The sequence below is a fragment of the Lingula anatina genome, chromosome 5 (genome assembly GCF_051362555.1).
Source record: "Lingula anatina isolate TDL-2025a chromosome 5, LinAna3.0, whole genome shotgun sequence".
NCBI lineage: Eukaryota > Metazoa > Brachiopoda > Lingulata > Lingulida > Lingulidae > Lingula > Lingula anatina.
The window spans coordinates 19,086,566-19,105,628 of NC_141771.1; the positions used below are offsets into that span (position 1 = coordinate 19,086,566).

General features: G+C 34.4%; 2 protein-coding genes and 3 long non-coding RNA genes across 6 annotated transcripts in view; 3 read left to right on the forward strand and 2 right to left on the reverse strand.

Moving 5' to 3' along the window:
* The window catches only part of LOC106152117 (uncharacterized), a 130,333-nt gene that overhangs the window by 6,959 nt on the left and 104,311 nt on the right, over positions 1-19,063 (forward strand). The gene's annotated exons all lie outside the window — the stretch shown is intronic.
* LOC106162467 (uncharacterized) lies at positions 367-3,654 on the forward strand. The gene is made up of 3 exons (XR_015334711.1): positions 367-691; positions 879-971; positions 1,465-3,654. It is a non-coding gene; the product is annotated as an uncharacterized LOC106162467 (long non-coding RNA).
* On the reverse strand, positions 11,446-13,910 carry LOC106169131 (uncharacterized). Its single transcript, XM_087013818.1, has one exon. The coding sequence runs from the start codon at positions 13,492-13,494 to the stop codon at positions 12,214-12,216; it is 1,281 nt and encodes a 426-aa protein (XP_086869944.1). The 5' UTR covers positions 13,495-13,910; the 3' UTR covers positions 11,446-12,213.
* Positions 14,292-15,992, forward strand: LOC147761800 (uncharacterized). Of its 2 annotated transcripts, none has more exons than XR_015334756.1 (4): positions 14,292-14,415; positions 14,638-14,739; positions 15,398-15,588; positions 15,827-15,992. It is a non-coding gene; the product is annotated as an uncharacterized LOC147761800 (long non-coding RNA). The 2 variants fall into 2 exon arrangements; XR_015334757.1 differs by lacking the exon at positions 14,292-14,415 and adding an exon at positions 14,493-14,526.
* The window catches only part of LOC147761801 (uncharacterized), a 130,906-nt gene continuing 128,788 nt past the window's right edge, over positions 16,946-19,063 (reverse strand). Inside the window, exons 6-7 of the long non-coding RNA XR_015334704.1 lie at positions 17,321-17,381; positions 16,946-16,986 (exon numbers count right to left, since the gene is read on the reverse strand). This is a non-coding gene — a long non-coding RNA (uncharacterized LOC147761801). The remainder of the gene's footprint in view (positions 16,987-17,320; positions 17,382-19,063) is intronic.

Here is a 19,063-nt window from a genome sequence, read left to right on the forward strand (position 1 = left end):
TCAAAAAATTGTCTGCGAGGCAACTTCATATCTTGGTTTTCTTTGTCCCAAATTTGCCCTTAGAAATACCCACAGATACTGAGCTTACTAAAGTTCCGATTTAAGGGCCATTCACAAGTAAACTCAGTACCGAAATAACGTTATTTTTCTCTTTAAATTGAACACCATTTCAACGGGCACCCGTCTCCATGGTGTACATTACCAATGTAATCTATATACGGAAATGGTCACGGGACAACTAAAATGGAAACTGCGCTGCTGCTCGTTTTAAATAAAATGTTTGTCAAATTAACATGATATTTTAAGCTTTTATTTTCTAAAAAATTCAGTTTCAATGGGATATAATTCCAACACGGCACAGTTATGTATATTTAACATTTCATATCACAGCTGTTGTGGAAAAAATTCAGAAAATTTTTCATGTTTTTGCCACTATGATTTCAGCACCTCCCTAGGATGGGGGGCATGATTGCTCGGTATTATACGACAAATTCTAAAGTTGAAATCGAGGCTTCTGTACGGAAGGTGGTCAAGCATATATTATTATTATGTAATCTAGGTGAGTATTTTGGTGAGATGTGTTCAGAAAGGACCGAGGTCAGTAAAAGATGGAGAAGAAAGCCTTGTGTCTCATGCCACAATTTTCACGAAATGGTCGGAAATCTGGGACTGAAATTGCCATCGATCTGTTGTAAGTACTGTATAGATGGTGGAAGATAACATTGGTTATTTGGCGTTGATGATATTAACCAAAAATTGGTGTAATTTGCAAATAAGGCATCATGTCGACATTTTGTCTTGACGCCAACAATATTTTTCATGAAAAGTCCAAATTCAACTTGACGTTTAAATAGCTAATTATCGGTTCTTATTTTCAGATGGAATGCATTTGCCAGAAAACGGGTGGTGAGAGATTTGCTCCAGCAGTGAACGCATCTTACGTCTTAAACAAAGTAAGGACATCTTGGCAGGTAACTTCATTCTCAGGTCCTACCCCGGTAATTTGTTTTTTAAAAATTTCAAAACCCACCTCAGCAAATTCCTACCCGCCAATGTGCACATGTCGTGACTATGTTGTTCTACTTTCTAAGATCTCATAAATGTTGTTTTTACTACCCTCCTGTCATATGTTTATTTCTAAAATTTCACTTTATACGTAATCCGAGGGCCACTATCTTTTTAGTAGCACCACTGACGTGTGATTCTAAAGACACAGAATGTTGTCACGTTACAGTGTGTACACGGTGTAAAAGAATAGAAATTATATTGTTTGAAAGTGCATGATTACATAGAACGTGTCAGCTCAGTATATGTATACAGTGTATTCGTCCAATTTTAAAGTTGAAAAGTGGTTTGTTGAATATTACTATAAGAATCGAAATCGGTTGCCGTAAAATTAAAACTTGCTTTATTTAATCAACCCTTAGACATTGATTTGTAAAGGTGGTTTTTGTTTAATTTCAGTGACTCAACCGTGCACGAGAAGATTGAATACGCCATCAATGACGTCAGACTCGTGTTCCACAGCGGCTGCATCCATGTCAAGATTACATGTCGCATGTCAGAGTTTGTCCGCTTGTAAATTTGCAGGGTTGAAACTTAATATAAAGTGTAATGTTTACTTTGGGTTGTGAATCGACTGTAGTTATTTTAAAACTGTTACAAAGTAGTGTTCAGGAAGAGTACTTTGCTACACGTACATGTAGTAGTGGTTTATTTCCATGTAGGTGTGGCAAAATAAACAACAATGCACATGTAGGACGACGGGTTTTCTTTTTGATGGTAACATATTTGTGAGGACAAATCTGCAATTCTGCAATTTGGCACTTCTCCGTGAACAATTATTTATTTAAAATTGAATTCTAGTATTTATTTTGGTGATGTTTAGTTTTGGAAAGAAAGAAAACATTCCAACCGTGTAAAATGCATTTATGGAAGTCTGTGGAAGTTATTGTTATATTGTCAAGTCGTCAAGTTATATTGTCAAGTACGCGCCATATTTGATCCACGGACTGAATAGACGGTGGTTCAACTGGTTGTGAACTAGGTCTAATGCTTTAGAAAGCGTCTGGAAGTTGCAGTGTGTGTTCAGTTGTTCTTCGGAAGAAAAAAAGAGCGAGATGTACATCCACCAAAAATCAATAAATCGCTGTAATTTAAATAATTATGCTTCAGAAATTGCAGCATAATCAAATTGGCAGAATGTGTCATTAGTATTGCAGAACTGTCCACATGTATTGAAACGAACTTTCTTAAGTTTGAATATGCGATTGTGACGCATATAATATAAACTTCGTGTTTCAATGAGGGGAGGGGTCAAAAGTCACCCTGGTTTTAGAAACGAAACCAAGGAGTTGAAAATTTCCCGAAATTAATGTGCATTTGTTATTGCACGAGTGGTAGGTTACAAAGGAAAATCGTTGTGTTGCAGAAAATATTTTATTTCGGAATATTTTCTACATTAAGGGGTCTATATAGGACTGACATTCATCAGAAACTTTCACATTCTGAATTTTCGACAAATTCTTGACAAAGTCAAATCAACCAATTTAGCTGTCACAAAGCCGATTTTTTAGAATAATGAGTACTTGATGAGTTTTTAAGACTGTCAATTTCTGCCAATACTCCCAAAATAGAATGTGATGCAATTTAAAGCGAAATTTATAGCAAGGGATGAAAAACTAAAGAAACATTTTTCGTAAATTTATTTAGATTTTGGCTAGCAGTTATTTAGCCAAATGTTTGAAAATTCTTTTTAAAATATCCAAAAGTGTTTTTAGACCAGCGCTCTTTTAAAGGTTGGCATTGTACTTAGTATTTTTGTAGTTTATTCTTTGGTAGAGATCAAAGGGTGATTAAAGAATAACTTCTTATGTGTTAGTCCTGCATGTCCTGTTGAATTATAATGCCGCTAGATCACATAGTACCGGAGACCAGTCTTAAGTTTATTAGCATTGTCTTAGTAAGTGTGGATTTCAAGTAAACTGATATTTACGTATTCTTTTCCGTTTTCTTTGAAATGGCTATGGTTGAAATAAGCTTTTTAGATGGTCATGTCATGTGACGTTTCTGATTCGCATGCTGTATAAATTTCAGTTTTCGCTCAAAGTTGTGCCATGTAGTACATATTTTTGGAATTAAGAAAATACGTTGATATTGGACATTACAATATTTATCGATGAACTAAACAACCAGGAATCTTACATAATTTGATTATATTTGAACACCAATTTTTGTTTTATGTGCGAGTATCAGCAAGACGACATAGTGCTGCATGTGGGTACATGTGTCGTGACAGGATGAGGTTATATGCATATTGAATTTTCTATATCGATCACACCAGTGAATTTAGACAGACGTTATTATTATTTTTTTTGTAATCTTTTGGTTAATTTTCCAGTTTGCCTGTAAATTTTGACAAAAACCTATAAATTCTACCTTCTTGTTGGTATTATTGTCTATCATAGTATTCCTGAACTCCTTTATAAATAAAGGCTACGTCGGTCAAGTAAAAATTTTCCAATATGCATAGAATCTCGCCGTGTTGTACACTAGTTAGCTACAGAACCATTTTTGTATGTAAAAGCTTAATTTACATGCCATGTAGTACGTTTTATGAAATTGCCATTAATGTAGAAGCAAAAGATATTCCAAGTTTTGTAATATTTTTGAAAACAATGCTGTTACTTTTTGTATTAATTTATGCAATAATAAATGTGCTATATTGTTTTAAGAACAAAACAGAAGTTATTTTTCTTAACTACAGAACTATCGACTCCTTGCTATTCTGTGTTCGTAGCACTGTTTTGTAGTAGTTGAAATTGTTTATTTTGGTTTATTTTTGCAAAAGGTAATTTGCTGGGACCCAGCACCGCCAGGAATCGAACCTGTAACCTTCTGTCTGAGAGGCAAGCGCGTTACCTACTCCTCTAACTGTTCCCACCCACCCTCCCCAGGTAGACTTTCTTCTTATAGTAACCAAAGGAATTTTTTTTTAAAGTCCTTTGGAAAATACTCAGTGGTATCCAAGTACGCGAGCAGGAAAGTGAACCCAACCCGTGGGTACCAATGAACATGAAAATACTACAACGCACTGAATTATTTTGGTATTTCTTTATTAAGACCAACACAAAATTCCATTTCATATATGCATGCATATTGAACCATCTTAAAACAATGATTTGTGAGACTACATTTCTGAAAAATCTTAAGTTTTGAAGTTGGAATATAAAGATATACACAAAGTTATTGATATCTGCATTAGAACTCACACAAAAATGTAACAAATTCAATCTATTTGATTTGACAAAATAAAATTATCAACTAAACTACCCGTGTTTGACCTCATTAATATTAAAGAGAATATTTCAGAATAAAACTTTTTCCTTTAAAAAACAACGCCGGATCTGGCATCCATCCCACCTTTAACATCAGAAAAATCGAGAAGGAAACCCACACTGGACTAACATTATCAAGTACACATAATGCTACAAATTACCTAGAATTTCACAATTTAACCACATTTAAATGTTCCGGATCCGACGTTGCTTTTTCTGTTTCTAAACATACGGTATTATAAGAATCATTTCAATAACTAAATACGTACAATTATGAGCAATTCTACAACTCTCGTGCTGTGTTGTGCTATAAACCGAACATGAATGAACCTCACATAACACATGTAGAGAGTAAACATTTTTGCACCTGCTGATCCATCTTATAAAAGTTATTATTATTTTTTTTTTCAAAATTGAGCAGATTTTAAAAAATAGTATCAATAATTCTTTAAACTTTACACGAAATCTAGATTTGTTTAAAAAAACATCACCGTCCCAGTTGCATTTTTACAAAGATCATAGTGAACAAACTACGAGTCTGGACAGCAGACAATTAGAACATTATCAAGCACAAATTTATGAAATCAAGTATTCTAATCTCTTATCTGAGCATTTAAAGTAAAGCCAACGTTAAAGGCACATAGTGAGCGCTGGTCCCGTAAAAAGCAAACATTTTATTTTCCTAGAAATTTCAACAATAAATCACTAAGATATACGGTATCCAAAAACAGTTCACAGTAATTCGATTCATAAACTCATTTTATGCTCCAAGAAAGTCTCTTTCATAATGAAAATAGAGAATGGTCAATTTCGCTCACGACGGGAAAAGTTGAAATTGACAACTCGAAAGCATGTTTAAATCGTAATGGAGTGTAGCATATAACAAGCAGACTTTAAAAAACTTTTATACATCATACTTTTGTCAACGGCGTTAGATAAGAGTGTGCTTTGGTGATAAAGGGAAATTGCTCAATTTTTCAGGATTTTACTCTCTAAGTCAAGGTCTAATGCGCACTATATGCCTTTGGATTAAAATAAAATCACGTGAATGTCAAGAGTGAAATTATTTTTATATGCCGAGTTCAAAATACTGATAAATAGAAATTAAAAATTGAGAATTTATTATTTAATGTTATATTCCCAATTAATTTTTACTGGAAAAAAGAACATATTTTTCATTATAGCTCTCAAGACATGAGCAAAAATATATCATTCAATGTAATATTGTCAACTTGTTATAGATTTTATTGGATAAAGGAATATATTTTTTGAAAGGTACTTGCTAACAACTTCAATAACTACATATTGTCCTACATATACCATCTTTAGTGTAGGAAAAAGAATCAGAAAGACACCACACGTAGAACATTTAGTGCTAGGACTACAGTATAGTTCAGAATAGTTTACATGAAGTGTAACTGCATTCTTCATTTACATGGGATATGAAGAGCTGGCGAAAATGAATAGGGAAAATATTGGGCTATTTGCAATACCAATTTTAAACGCCCAAGCATCAAAATTGAATCATCAATAAATTATCATCAAATACCTAACATTAATATCTTAAAACGTTGTACTAAATCGGTTGAAACTGATATATTCGTATACTTAGTATCTGGACCGCCTCGCATCCTCTCCCTGGTCACTCAGAACTGATGAAGACGTGACATCTCTTTCTGGAGTGTTGGTTACATATGATTCATGGGGGAGGAGGCAGGATATTTTGGTCGCATTGTTTACTCAATTATCATCATTATCTGATAGGTGAACCTTCATTGACAATTTACTGCAATAAAAACGCAAAGGATGTATTTGTGTTAGATATATTTCAAAACACGCCATTGATAAAATTAATCCAATACCCTTACACCCCCACAATGAAACATTACGTCACTGGTTATGATCAAATGCACTTTTTATCTGAACAAAGTTTAGTATATGTGACCGACCTGAGCGAACTATGACGCCATCTGCTGGAATCAGCAGACTAAAACTTTATAAACTTTAAATCATGTGATCATATCTGGATGTACGATGTTGTAGTTTTCATTTACCTTCACAATGACAAATAAACTTTCGAATATGTGTGTGTGTGTGTGTGTGTGTGTGTGTGCGCGTGCGTGGAACCATGTTATGATAACAAAGGCATTTGTTAAATTATCCAAGACTTTTACAGAATTTTAGCCAGTGGTAGGAAAGAAGGGTTGATTAGTTGGAGAAAAATACCACTTATCCCAGGAAAATTCGTGCAATAATTTAACACGTCAGCACAAACACCGTGAAGATACGCTATGTCTATATTTTGCCGAAGCATTTCATTCAAATTGATTTATTTTCACTTTGCATCATACAACCAGTTATCATAACGCCCGTCTGTACTGTCATGCACAAGTTATAACAGTTATATTCTACCTCCCCAATATCCTCCTGTCATTTCATGCTGTCAATATTGACATATACAAGATTTCAACATATATCATACATCACATGATTATTTCACATACAGCACTCAATTAACATATTTTATGTAATTAAAGAAATGAAATTCCATTCGTATCAAATATTTTTTTTTCTTCGGGAATTGATATTTCAAATTGTTACGCCTCCGCCTGGCGTCTGGTAGAATACAGAAAAGGTGGTGATTATACTAGAAAGTTTGAAACAAGAGGAGGTGTGTTAATCTGTTAAACTGATTGCATTCAGCAGAGTTGGATTGATCTACATAGAACGAATTAGAATGAAACCTTAAATTCATTAAAATGTATCTTATCATTATTGTAGTGCTCTTAATATTTTATCTAGAACTTCAACCCACTGGGTTATCAATATCTTATCAATAAATAAGAAATAATCATTATTATACAGGGTGATATTCTGGCGTCTGTTCTGTCTCAACATGATTGCGACGTCTTCCACAAAAATGATGATAATGTGCTAGGTGTGACAAGCCGTTGACAGCTTTTAATTGTAGGCCAAAACAAGCGAATTTTAATTTTATTTTTCTAAAAATGCCGACGAAGGCATTTTAATGCACTTTTCTTGGTGTTTTTTGTTCCTCAACTACAGATCCGAGTTACAAGATCCTTCTATAATACAAATGTAGAATTAAATTGTTCATAAATATCTAAGATGTAGTATTACTTGTAAGGTGTGCTACCAACGCGTAAGGTACGGTGCGTTTTTCTATTAGTGTCCTACGCCAAAACGAAACACCAAATATAATCCACATATTTTCATGATTGGCAACGTTCTCAATGCCAGATCTAAGGTGGGGGGGGGGGGGGGCGGGGGGGGGGGCGTGCATCTCATTTTTATTCCCCCTCCCCCCCTCCCCCCCCTCCCCCCCCCCCCACCCCCCCCCCCCAAAAAAAAAGGTTAAAACATTAAAAAATTTATGGGAAGTCTGAAGTGGGGCTGGTAAATGTGTGTATAACTTTTTAGATAACAAATTCTCTCCCCCCCCCCCCACCCTCTACAAAGTATAAGATACTGTAGTAATATGAATTAAACATTTCAACAAGCTAAACGAAACAAATCCAAGACGTTTTACAGTCACTATCCCCACATATTGGAATAAAATTGTCTTCCTGTACTGTTTAACATTCAATGTTTTATAACCACGTCAACTATCAAACAGCTTTGTTTTAAGGTGACACGATGAGTGTCTTCTCTCTTTGTCGAGGTAGATTCTACTGTATTTTGAATAAGACTGGCGGTAGGTTGTGCCTCACGACAACCATGACTGAATTTTTGCCGCGTTCGCTTTTTATTTGTGTTGCACCACGATTAACACGCTTATCTATTCCATATATTAATGAGAGGTTAATTTTCACGAGACTGGACACAGGTAACTGTTAAGTCTCTATCTGTAGTTAAAAAAACATTAAGATATCAGTGGCACATTTTATTTTTAGAAACGGGAAAAATGAGTACGCTTTCAGTTGAATAACCAAAATAAAGTCAACTGGTAAATTATTGCATTTGGATTTTGTGGACAATAAAAAATGCAATCTTTCTTGAATTTGATTTTTTCATTTTTCTCAATTTCTATATTAATCACATTATCTTGTTATCTAAATCTTATTGCCAAATTGATAATTCAATATGGACATGAAAGTTATGGAAATTTCATAGCAGTCAAATACCACATCCTCGCGATCTAACGTAAGACTCTCTCTCTCTCTATCTCAAATTCAGCAGAGTCACAGACAAAATGCGAAAAAAAAAAGCATTGGAATATGAGTTATTTATATCTAAACTTTTCCTATTCGCTGGAACATATTAATAAAAGTGATCTTTACAGTACCTCTCGAGGGGAGGGAGGGGGCGTACACCGGGGCTCTCGTCAAGAAGCCCTTCTCAGCCTTCTAGCTGTTACAAAATTCTTCCGAAGTGCGGGTCGAGCAATGATTTATAATGAGAAGAAAATTGTTATTTTTCTTTGGGGAAATTACTTTTGCTAGCTTCAAATATGTATTATTTTTATAAAATAATAAAAATTAAGATAGCTTAGGTGATCATGATCACCGCTATTTGAAATCTCTGATGTGAACATCACTTCCGGACAGCCTTATATTACTACAGGCAATCTAATTTGCATATAGGAGAAAAATGCATTTTTTTCTGTTTTTGAGTCATGTTCAGTTTTTATTACTTTTGTAAATAACAATGACTCTTTACCCTTACAACTTTCCAATCATTTGATCGACACGCCTTGTTTATTAATTCATTTATATAAATTATAAACCTTCATATCACAGGCGTGAATCACGTTATCACGTCCAAGTCATAACATTGTTAAACTTGCGCCAATAACTGCAGTGGAGAATGTAGGTCAATTGCCTGTACAATTCTCCCATAGCATTATTGACTTTTTCCGGAGTGGAACATTTTAGGGAGAGGCGGACGGGTGAGAGAAGTATCAGTTCAACAGCAAAATATAAAGAAAGCGTGGAGCTGCTATAATCAGAGGCTTTTACAATCTGTTAGACAAGTGTAAAAATATCCCACTTTTCCAGTTTCACAGTGTAGCACTTTCAGACAATATGATACATCTCCATGCCATCAGTGTCTCCCTAAAATTTGATGACCACGTTAACTGTTCAACTCCCGGCAGAAGATGAACCAGCCAACGATAGTTTTGATACGCAGGTGTAGGAGCCGCACCCTGAATTTCAGATCTTAAAAGCAATTAACCCTTCCCGTTTCGGGTAACTGGTAACTTGTAATAGTTGCCGTAGTGTAGAGGTTTGTTTCAAGTTATCTCTGAAGCTCAGGGTAAGCAGCCGGAATAGGGCGAGACGGGAAGAGGGGGGGGGGGGCATTTAACCCTTTCACAACCAGGGACCGAATGCGTTCCCTCAGTACTAACCAGTCAATTTATTTAAGAATCAGTCACTATTATTATTATGCATTTTCAAACTTTAATTAGGCGTAAGAGGGGGAAAGTGGGTCAACTCTTTCACAATCAACTACGTAATATTTATAATATTTTTGTCCAAGTTCTACATGAAGACAGAGTGATCGCAGCACTATTTCCACCCTGGTCCGGCAACCCAAGGCCTTCACTTAATGGTCGGTTGTTAACAAGTCAGGAAGACAGCACTATGGACACGCAGGTAAACTGACCATTAGTGATGGGGTCATCAGTTGACCACAATACAGGGGCCACTGTCAATGGGTTATAACTTATATTTGCATTTTTCATAGCTTTTGTATTAATACTAAGTTTATATATGGTATCAATAATTACCTATGATCAGACATAAAATTTCTGTCAACAGATTTCTGTAGCTAGGAAAGCAAGTTTTTGAAATTTGTGCAGATAGCAGATAAAAATCAGTGAGAAGACAGGAATGGGTCAGCCTCTTTTTTTAACCACTAAATTTTCCATGTTTTGACATTTCGATTTGTTACAGTAAAATGGTAAGTGGATTTATTATTATTAATATTATTATTATGCTAGAAATTCATTTGTTGACAACTTCTCAGCATTCCTTATGGTTAAGGCCACACTTTTTATTTTTATGGATGACATCCTGCGCGCGCACCGATTTTTGTCCGTTCTCCAAAAAAAAAAAAAAAAAAAAAAAAAAAGCATAGGCCTATTCTTTGCTTCATTTTTTTAACAATTCTGTGAAGTGTTCAAAATGCTTTAAATTTTCTGAGAGTAGCCTACAAATAAAGACACGCTGTTTATTTGATATTTGTTTTATTGATTGCTATACCAACAGAATGCATGAAATAACCTTAAATAGATTTGGTAATATGCAGCATAGGCCCTATATATTCATGAATTTTTACCTTTCTACGAAGTAGGCCCTATTCACAATGCTTTAATATTTTGAGAGCTTGGATAAAGACATGTTGTTAGTTTGATATGTGTTTCTGTGGTAAATTAGTGTTCCAGCTGTGTACTGAAAACAACTTTTCTTAAGCAGTTTTTTTTTTTTTTTTTCGCCCGCTAGCACCGATTTTGGGATCCCCAGAGGATGTCATCCATAAAAATAAAAAAGTGTGGCCTAACTGATACAGAATGTTGTCAGTGTTAGGTGGACTGTTGTGTTCAGTTGATAACTTAAAATATTGAAATGGTGCTGACAGAGAACAGCAATAAAACATTGAATTCTTTTTGGCAAGTCATATAGTATTACACTTACAGGTGATTTTCTTTTTTTTTCATTTTTCATTTTTCTTTCTTTCTATTTTTTGAGATTTTAAACTCTTTCAACATCTCACTTGCCTAGCTGGCATTGAATCCATTTCCATCTGGATCGAACCAGGGAATTATATCGGATAGGTTAATAGACTGCCACCCGTTTCCATTCCCTCCGATATAATTCCCTGATAGACCTAACTCCCTGGCGGTTCACACTAAATTGTTATCAGCTTAAGAGGCTTAAGTGTCTGTCATGCCTACCGAATCAGCTGGGGGGGAGGGGTAATTAACTTTCTCGCACGTTCGACCTCGCTGATAGCAATTTAGTGAGACTCGCAGTGGAGATCCAACTATCTGTGGGAATGGTCCCTTTAAAGTCTGTAATATGTGTCGTGGTTTAATCAAATATTCATTTGGAGTTTGATATTTTCTTAAGTGAACAAAACGATGTTTCTTTTTTAACTGTTTATTCTGTCACTAAGTCATTGGATATATATACATTTGATACATTAAAAAATGAAATAGTTTAAATTGGGTTTTAACTAGTAAACACTTGAATTCTTTGAAAATTAAACCCTTATCTATTTCCCTTTCATTTTTCAACCTTAAAGATAGATGAGGGATTTTCCAGCATAATATCATGTATTTGACTAAGTACAATTCTTTTTTATAGATGATCTATCATAGATAATGTGTCTGATCATGGAAGTAAAGTGTCTGATGAATACTGAACCTACACAATATAAAAGTAATAATTATTGATTAACACTGAACAAATAAAAATTGTATCAATTACAAAAATATGATTGTTCTTTAGTTATCCAAAATAGCAATGTTTTAAGGTAGTAGTTTGTTTTCTGTTTCTGTTTCTATCATTGAGAGTTATAGAAAGGATTTTTTATAATTGTTGTGATGAGACCTGGCGTGGTCCTTTTTATGCCAGTAAGTATTTCATAGACATCATTGTCAGTAATGATGGTGATATTCTCTGTGGTAAAAGCGTCATCATCTTTGTGATAGTATTCTGTTCTTTCTTCCTCATATATATGATGGGTTACGGCATTATTGTTTGTCAGTTTATTTTCCACATTCTTTATATCATCCGTCTCCCCCTCTGAATCTAGAAAACTGTTATGTCCACTTTCATTGCTAAAAGTTCCATGTATATTATTTGAACCATGTTTTCTTTTGTTGTGCATTGTTTCATGTGTTCTGCAATTATTCCCTTGACTGAATTCCACATTTGTCTGGTTTCTCACAAGTGTGCATTCTTTTAGGGCTAGTGCAGGCCAATTTTGTTATGAGCTCTTTGCCACGGTTCTTGCATGTATCATGCTTTTCTCCAGTATGAATGGTTTCATGGACAGTGCAGAAACCTTGTGTAAAACTTTTGTCTTCAGTGTTAATTGTTTCATGGTAAGTGCAATTCCCTTTTGTAGTGATAGTCTTCGCAGAAAGTCTATGCTTCAAAGGTCTGTCTCCAATGTGAATTTTTTCATGATTAGTGCATTTAGTTTTATCATTAAAAGTTTTGTCACAGAATCTACACTTGTAAGGTTTGTCTCCGGTATGAATTCTTTCATGCACAATGCAGTGGCTTTTTTGAGTAAAAGTTTTGTCACAGAATCTACACTTAAAAGGTCTCTCTCCTGTGTGAATTCTCTCATGACGTATGCAAAAAGTTTTCTCTGTAAAAGTTTTGTCACAGAATCTACACTTGTAAGGTTTGTCCCCGGTATGAATTCTTTCGTGTTCAGCGCAATTGCTTTTTTGAGTAAAAGTTTTGTCACAGAATCTACACTTAAAAGGTCTCTCTCCTGTGTGAATTCTCTCATGACGTATGCAAAAAGTTTTCTCTGTAAAAGTTTTGTCACAGAATCTACACTTGTAAGGTTTGTCCCCGGTATGAATTCTTTCGTGTTCAGCGCAATTGCTTTTTTGAGTGAAAGTTTTGTCACAGAATCTACACTTAAAAGGTCTCTCTCCTGTGTGAATTCTCTCATGACGTATGCAAAAAGTTTTCTCTGTAAAAGTTTTGTCACAGAATCTACACTTGTGAGGTTTCTCTCCAGTATGAATTCTTTCATGCACAGTGCAATGACCTTTTTGAGTAAAAGTCTTGTCACAGAATCTACACTTGTAAGGTCTCTCTCCTGTGTGAATTCTCTCATGATATTTGCAATTAGTTTTGTCTCTGAAAGTTTTATCACAGAATCTGCACTTGTAAGGTTTCTCTCCTGTGTGAATTCTCGCATGATATTTGCAAGACTTTTTGTCTTTAAAAGTTTTGTCACAGAATCTACACTTAAAAGGTCTCTCTCCTGTGTGAATTCTCTCATGACGTTTGCAAAAAGTTTTCTCCGTAAAAGTTTTGTCACAGAATCCACACTTGTAAGGTTTGTCTCCAGTGTGAATTCTTTCATGCACAGTGCAATGGCCTTTTTGAGTAAAAGTCTTGTCACAGAATCTACACTTGTAAGGTCTCTCTCCTGTGCACATTTTTACTGAATGCTGTAAGAACTTAATTGGTGGTATAAAAGTCTTGTTACAGAATCTATACTTGTTAAGTTTCTCTCCAGTATAATTATTTTCTTGAATTTCATGAGTTACATTGAGTCCCAATTCCAAGGCTACTTTTCACATAATTTCCCCTTTTTTTTGGTTTTCATTCCTTTTCCAGAAAAAAGTCCTGTCAGTCGTTGTTACACTACTGTCTTACATTTTGCTTTAAGCCAGTCAGTCACTTGGGTAAGGTGCTAAGACTTATCAAGGCTTGATATGTCCTTTCCAATACTGTAATTGTGTTCACAATTCAACTCTCAGAGCACCGTAAGATTATCCATTTGGATTCTGTCAGAACTTGTTGTTAACATTACCAATGCACCTAGTTTTTGTACTAAGCAATGCATAAAGTTTTTAGTAGGAACCCCCTGTTTAAAATCTTGAATGCAGTCATTCTATTGGACGATGTTAATTGCTAGTTACAGAGGATATATCTGATTGGTTGAAGTGATTTCTCTCCAATACTTCAGATGCCGTAATTTAAAGATGTTATCTGCACAACCCACTGCATATAATTATCTGTTATTACTTCACTAAGCATCGGTAAACATGTAACATGACATTCCATCAAGCTCACATCTAGCTAGTTAAAAGACAAGAAGTGATTTTATCAGTTAGTTTGTATTTGTCACACATGTCAGGCTGGTTTTGTACATGATGTGATAAGTCATTCAATTAATTCAATTTGTGAAACCCTTCAGCAGCCAACAGTTTCAAAAGGGGGGTTCTTTTTCTGAAAAAAAAAATGGACCTTTTACCATCCAATCTTTGTGTTCTTAGATTAAATTTTGCTCAGAGGGAACATTTTCCCAGAAAAAAAGGGACCCCACACACCCCCTGGCTACTGGGCCTGTTCAGGTTAAGAAATTTATATAAAAATTTAGTTCAGTTATAGGTAGTAAAACTTTATTCATTAACTCCATCAACGCATGTTACTTTCAAAAAGGAGCAAGAATGGACTTTTTTAATGTATGTATGTGCAATTTTTTTACTTTTTGTGACTGCATTTTTACCAGCTTTTCTGTTTCAAACATAAGTTATCTCTCTCAGCTTATGATCATGTTAAGTTTTGTCTTTCAGGGTAGTGTGCCAATAGGCCAGGAAAACACTTTTTGTCGATAGTAGCTGTAATATCAGTGAGCCACCACACCATTAAGACAGAGATGGAAACACACCTACAAGGTACCCCAGATATGTACATGTATATCATGTTATTTAGTTTTCTTAATGATGTAGTCATTGAATTTGCTGTGTCTTAAAGTTGGAATACTCTTTCTTTCATTACATTAGTTGATATTATATATTATGACCTATTTGAGTTTTATGTAATTTTGCTTTACTCATAGGAATACTGCCGGTGTTCATTTGTGGTAATGTCCATGGTTATGTTCATCAAATAGATTAAAATAATGAAAGAGGTGTCGACACAGAGTTATTGATGACTGGTCAAAAAACCAAACCAAACAAAAATATTTGGATCAATAAAAAATATTTTACTTCTTTTATAGACTTGAAAGTCTGTGTTTTCAAAGAATTTTACATTTTTTTTTCATGGTTTACTGATAGCAAATAGTACCAGTGTTAAATGGACTGTTGTGTCCAGTTAATTGATAACAATTTAAAATATTGAAAGCTTTCTGACATGAAAGTGTGTACTGATGATCAGAAAACCAACAGAGCTTGTGAAGAGTAAAAAACATTTCTTTTTCCTGTTGTTAAAGAGAACACTTTGATTGCTTTTAGAAATTTTAAAATTCTTTTACTAATATTGTTGAAATTTGGTTGCTGGTTGGTGTCTCTTTTTTTGCCAGTTTTGACGTTGAGTTGTTTTTCCCTTCAGAATTTTAAGCTCATTTCTTGTGGAAGTAGTGACCAAGGACCAGAAATTGTGGATGGTTGCTGAGGGTCTGGACGCCATCTTTGATGTGTTTGCAGACGATCATCTGGACCTGTTGTCATGAAGATCAGGGTAACAAACAAACTCCAAACCATATGGTACCATAGCTGACAGCTAAAGTAAAACTACTCCCTGTAAGATTTATTTATTTATTTATTTATTTATTTATTTATTTATTTATCAGAACATTTAAAGACATATATCAGGATTTGCATTGGGCAATATGAAAAAAGATGCATGTTTTTTTACTTATTTACAAATGATTCCTGCAGTTGGGTTTATTTATTTATTTATTTATTAGTTTATTAAGAAACATATTGATGAATTAAAACGATGGATATCTTCTGAAGGAATATTGTAACATCTTTCCAGATTCATGAACAGAAGAAAAACCTAGGAGACCACCTTCCTATCAGCATGACAGCAAGGACAAATCTGATGTACTTCATCTAATGCAAATCTTGACCAGTAGAACTAAGACATGTTTTTATTCTCAAAGTGACTTAAAACTCAGTAAATATTGGGATCAGAGAAATCTTACTTAAAAGTCTGAAGTTTACTTTTTACTGTGTAAATTAAAAAAAAAAGAACTTGCTGGATGGGTGGGATCCACATAATACATTTTGTTTTCTCCATTATGTATTTCATGTTATACAATTTTGTCATATTCAATGTTATGCAATATACATTATAAAGAAAATACATGTCAAATGGATGAGATCCTTTGCGTATTTGGTACTAATTATTTGTGTTTTATTATAACCTTATTTATCTGTTGTAATTAAACATGAACATACTTGAATATAAAAGCAAAAGTGTAGTTATCAATAATTCAGCCATTTGGTAGGGTATGTGAATGAGTGTTTATGTGTGTAACTGAGTATAGTTAAATGTTTGTTCAATGTATAGTTCATTTCTTAAGTTTAATAGAAGGCATTTAAAAACGAATTTAATTTAAAAATTGGAGATAAATTTGAATCAGAAATCAAATGTTGGTGTATTTCATTCATTGTAGATAAAAGTCAAGTGCTGGCTTCTTACCCCACATTTCAAATACCTTTAAACAAAAATCATTATATTATGTTTTTTTAAACTTTTTAATTAAAAGATTCCCACTGGATATATTTGTTACCCTTGAAAGCCACTAATTTATTTCTCTGAGATACATGAAATGTCCATATTTTTTAGCATGATCTGTGAAGCACCTCATTCCTGTGACTTGTAAATGCAACTTTTTATTCTTTGTCCTTCATGAAACGAAGTATTTTACCTGGTGATACATGATTTTCAGGATTTTCAACTAGCATTGTCAGTGAGATATGCATTAAGTTTTGCATGCTGTGATTTTTAAATTGACTTTATTTCCCGTCAACTGTGATCACCCCTCCCCAATGCTACCCTCAATTAAGAAAAAAGAAAAACAAAACACATTTGATTACACAAAATTAATATTTCATTGTAAAATTAAGAGAATAACATTTGAATTTTTAACTGGCTGCTACAGAAGCAATAGTAGTTCTGCAATGATGACCCTAAAAAATGAGAAGATGAAAATATTAAAATATAATTCAGTTAAAATGTATTATCTTAAAATGTTGTCAGTAACTCTCTGACCAGCAGCTTCCGGCTGCTATCATATAATTATGTACATGTTATACCAGCTGTTTGACATAGTGTACCTCTTAAAAACTGAAAGTTCACTTAGTTATGATGCCATCAAAATAAGGAAACAAACAAAAGAACTTCCTTGTTACTGTATAATGAATCTGTTCTTTTTTAAAATGCTGTCAAATTTCTAAATATCCAGAGTGATTAGATTTATTCAATAACTACAACAAAAATAACAACAACAACAATAATAATAACCATTTATGTTCTTGATCTTCGTCTGAAGCAAGACGTGAAAAGACTTAAAAATCTTCTCCACCTGGATGGGCGTCTGTCCTTGGAAGCTGAAATATATGACACAATATTACCTTACTAATATACAACAATACATAACCTTCAATAAGTTGTCAGTGCACCACATTATTTCATACATGCAACTGCACTGAAAATCTTTTACAATTTTTTAAAATGGGCAAATTAGACAATTAAAACAGTACTTGTAAAAAGGCCATACACATCAATACACAGTGTGTGTGTGTGTGTGTGTGTGTGTGTGTGTGCATGCTTGCAAGTTGCATGCACAATCACATTCCATCAGTGTAATAAATAAATCCTAATTCTATTGACCCTGATATCTTACCTATCTCCTTCACGTCCTCTGTCACAGTTGTTGTGTCTTTGATATTGACTGAAGAAAGACAGGAAAACAAATTAAACATCCCATACATGTGCACAACAAAGATTCAACACATTACTGAACATAGTCAAAGAGCGCATTCTCAACGAATTAAGCCAGGCTTTACAAAGCCGGGGACCTAAAAATGGCGGACGTACATGAAAGAAAAACCGCCTAATCTTTTAATAGTCTCTCCGCCTCTCACACGCCTCCCCACACGTCGTCCCTGCGGGGTACAGTAATTAAATCTCGGCTCCGAACATTAATATTTCCGTGAATATCTCTGGTGATATTATCTCCATAGATAGTCGATTCATTGCTGCTCTACGGGCCAAATTATTCCTTTTTCGTCTCTGTTTTCAAAGATAATAGAACAGAAGAGCTTTTTTCCTTCGATCGCCTTCAGCCGCCATGCCTTCTTCACCACGAGTTTAACTGATGAGCATGCGCACTTAATATTTCTCAGGTAGCTTCCGCATGGCGAACGGAGCCGAGATTTAATTACTGTACCCCGCAGGGACGACGTGTGGGGAGGCGGAGAGACTATTAAAAGATTAGGCGGTTTTTCTTTCATGTACGTCCGCCATTTTTAGGTCACCGGCTTTGTAAAGCCTGGCTTAATTCGTTGAGAATGCGCTCAAAGATACATTGAAAGACGTAGATAACTGAACAGCGAATTTTAACTCAGTGTTTGTGCGTAAGAGTCTCCACCCTAAAGTCCATCTGTGTGTTTACATTTTTTAAGTGTGTTAAATGAATTCCTGTTAAATTGCCCTTACAGTCTTACCTTTTTCTTTGATGCCCTCAGCATCTGACACACTCTTTGTGTCTTTAATATCAGCTGAAGAACAAGGCAGCAAAGCTGTCAAATGTACAGACAAAAAGCAGACAATAACAATGCACAAAACAGGCTACTGTCAATTCTGATGCAAAAGTACATTATGCTTAACTGCAAATTCAACATAAATTTTAATTATGCTCAACAGGTAATACCAATGTAAGTGAAATGTGTAACAAGCGTAAGGCTTCAGGCCCATGGGAGTTTAAGTTCACACTTTGAAAATGCCAGAATGAGAAAAATGAAAATTTCACATAAAACTGCTTAAATTCAATAATAAATGATAACCCATTTGAGCTGGCTTTCTAATTTGAACTGCATGCCAATCCTACAAATCATACTTGTAAGTTGAAAATAATAATAAGTAACATAGTTTTCTTTTCATAATGTTTGTAGTAGCAGTGCAAAAAGATTTTTGTCAATTTTGATGTAACATTACAAAATAAATTACAGAATAATTATCACCAATTTTTGATTATTGACTATA

Coding starts and splice junctions, on each gene's coding strand:
- LOC106169131 (XM_087013818.1), bottom strand. CDS start 13,494: ATGTGCACAGGAGAGAGACCTTACAAGTGTAGATTCTGTGACAAGACT.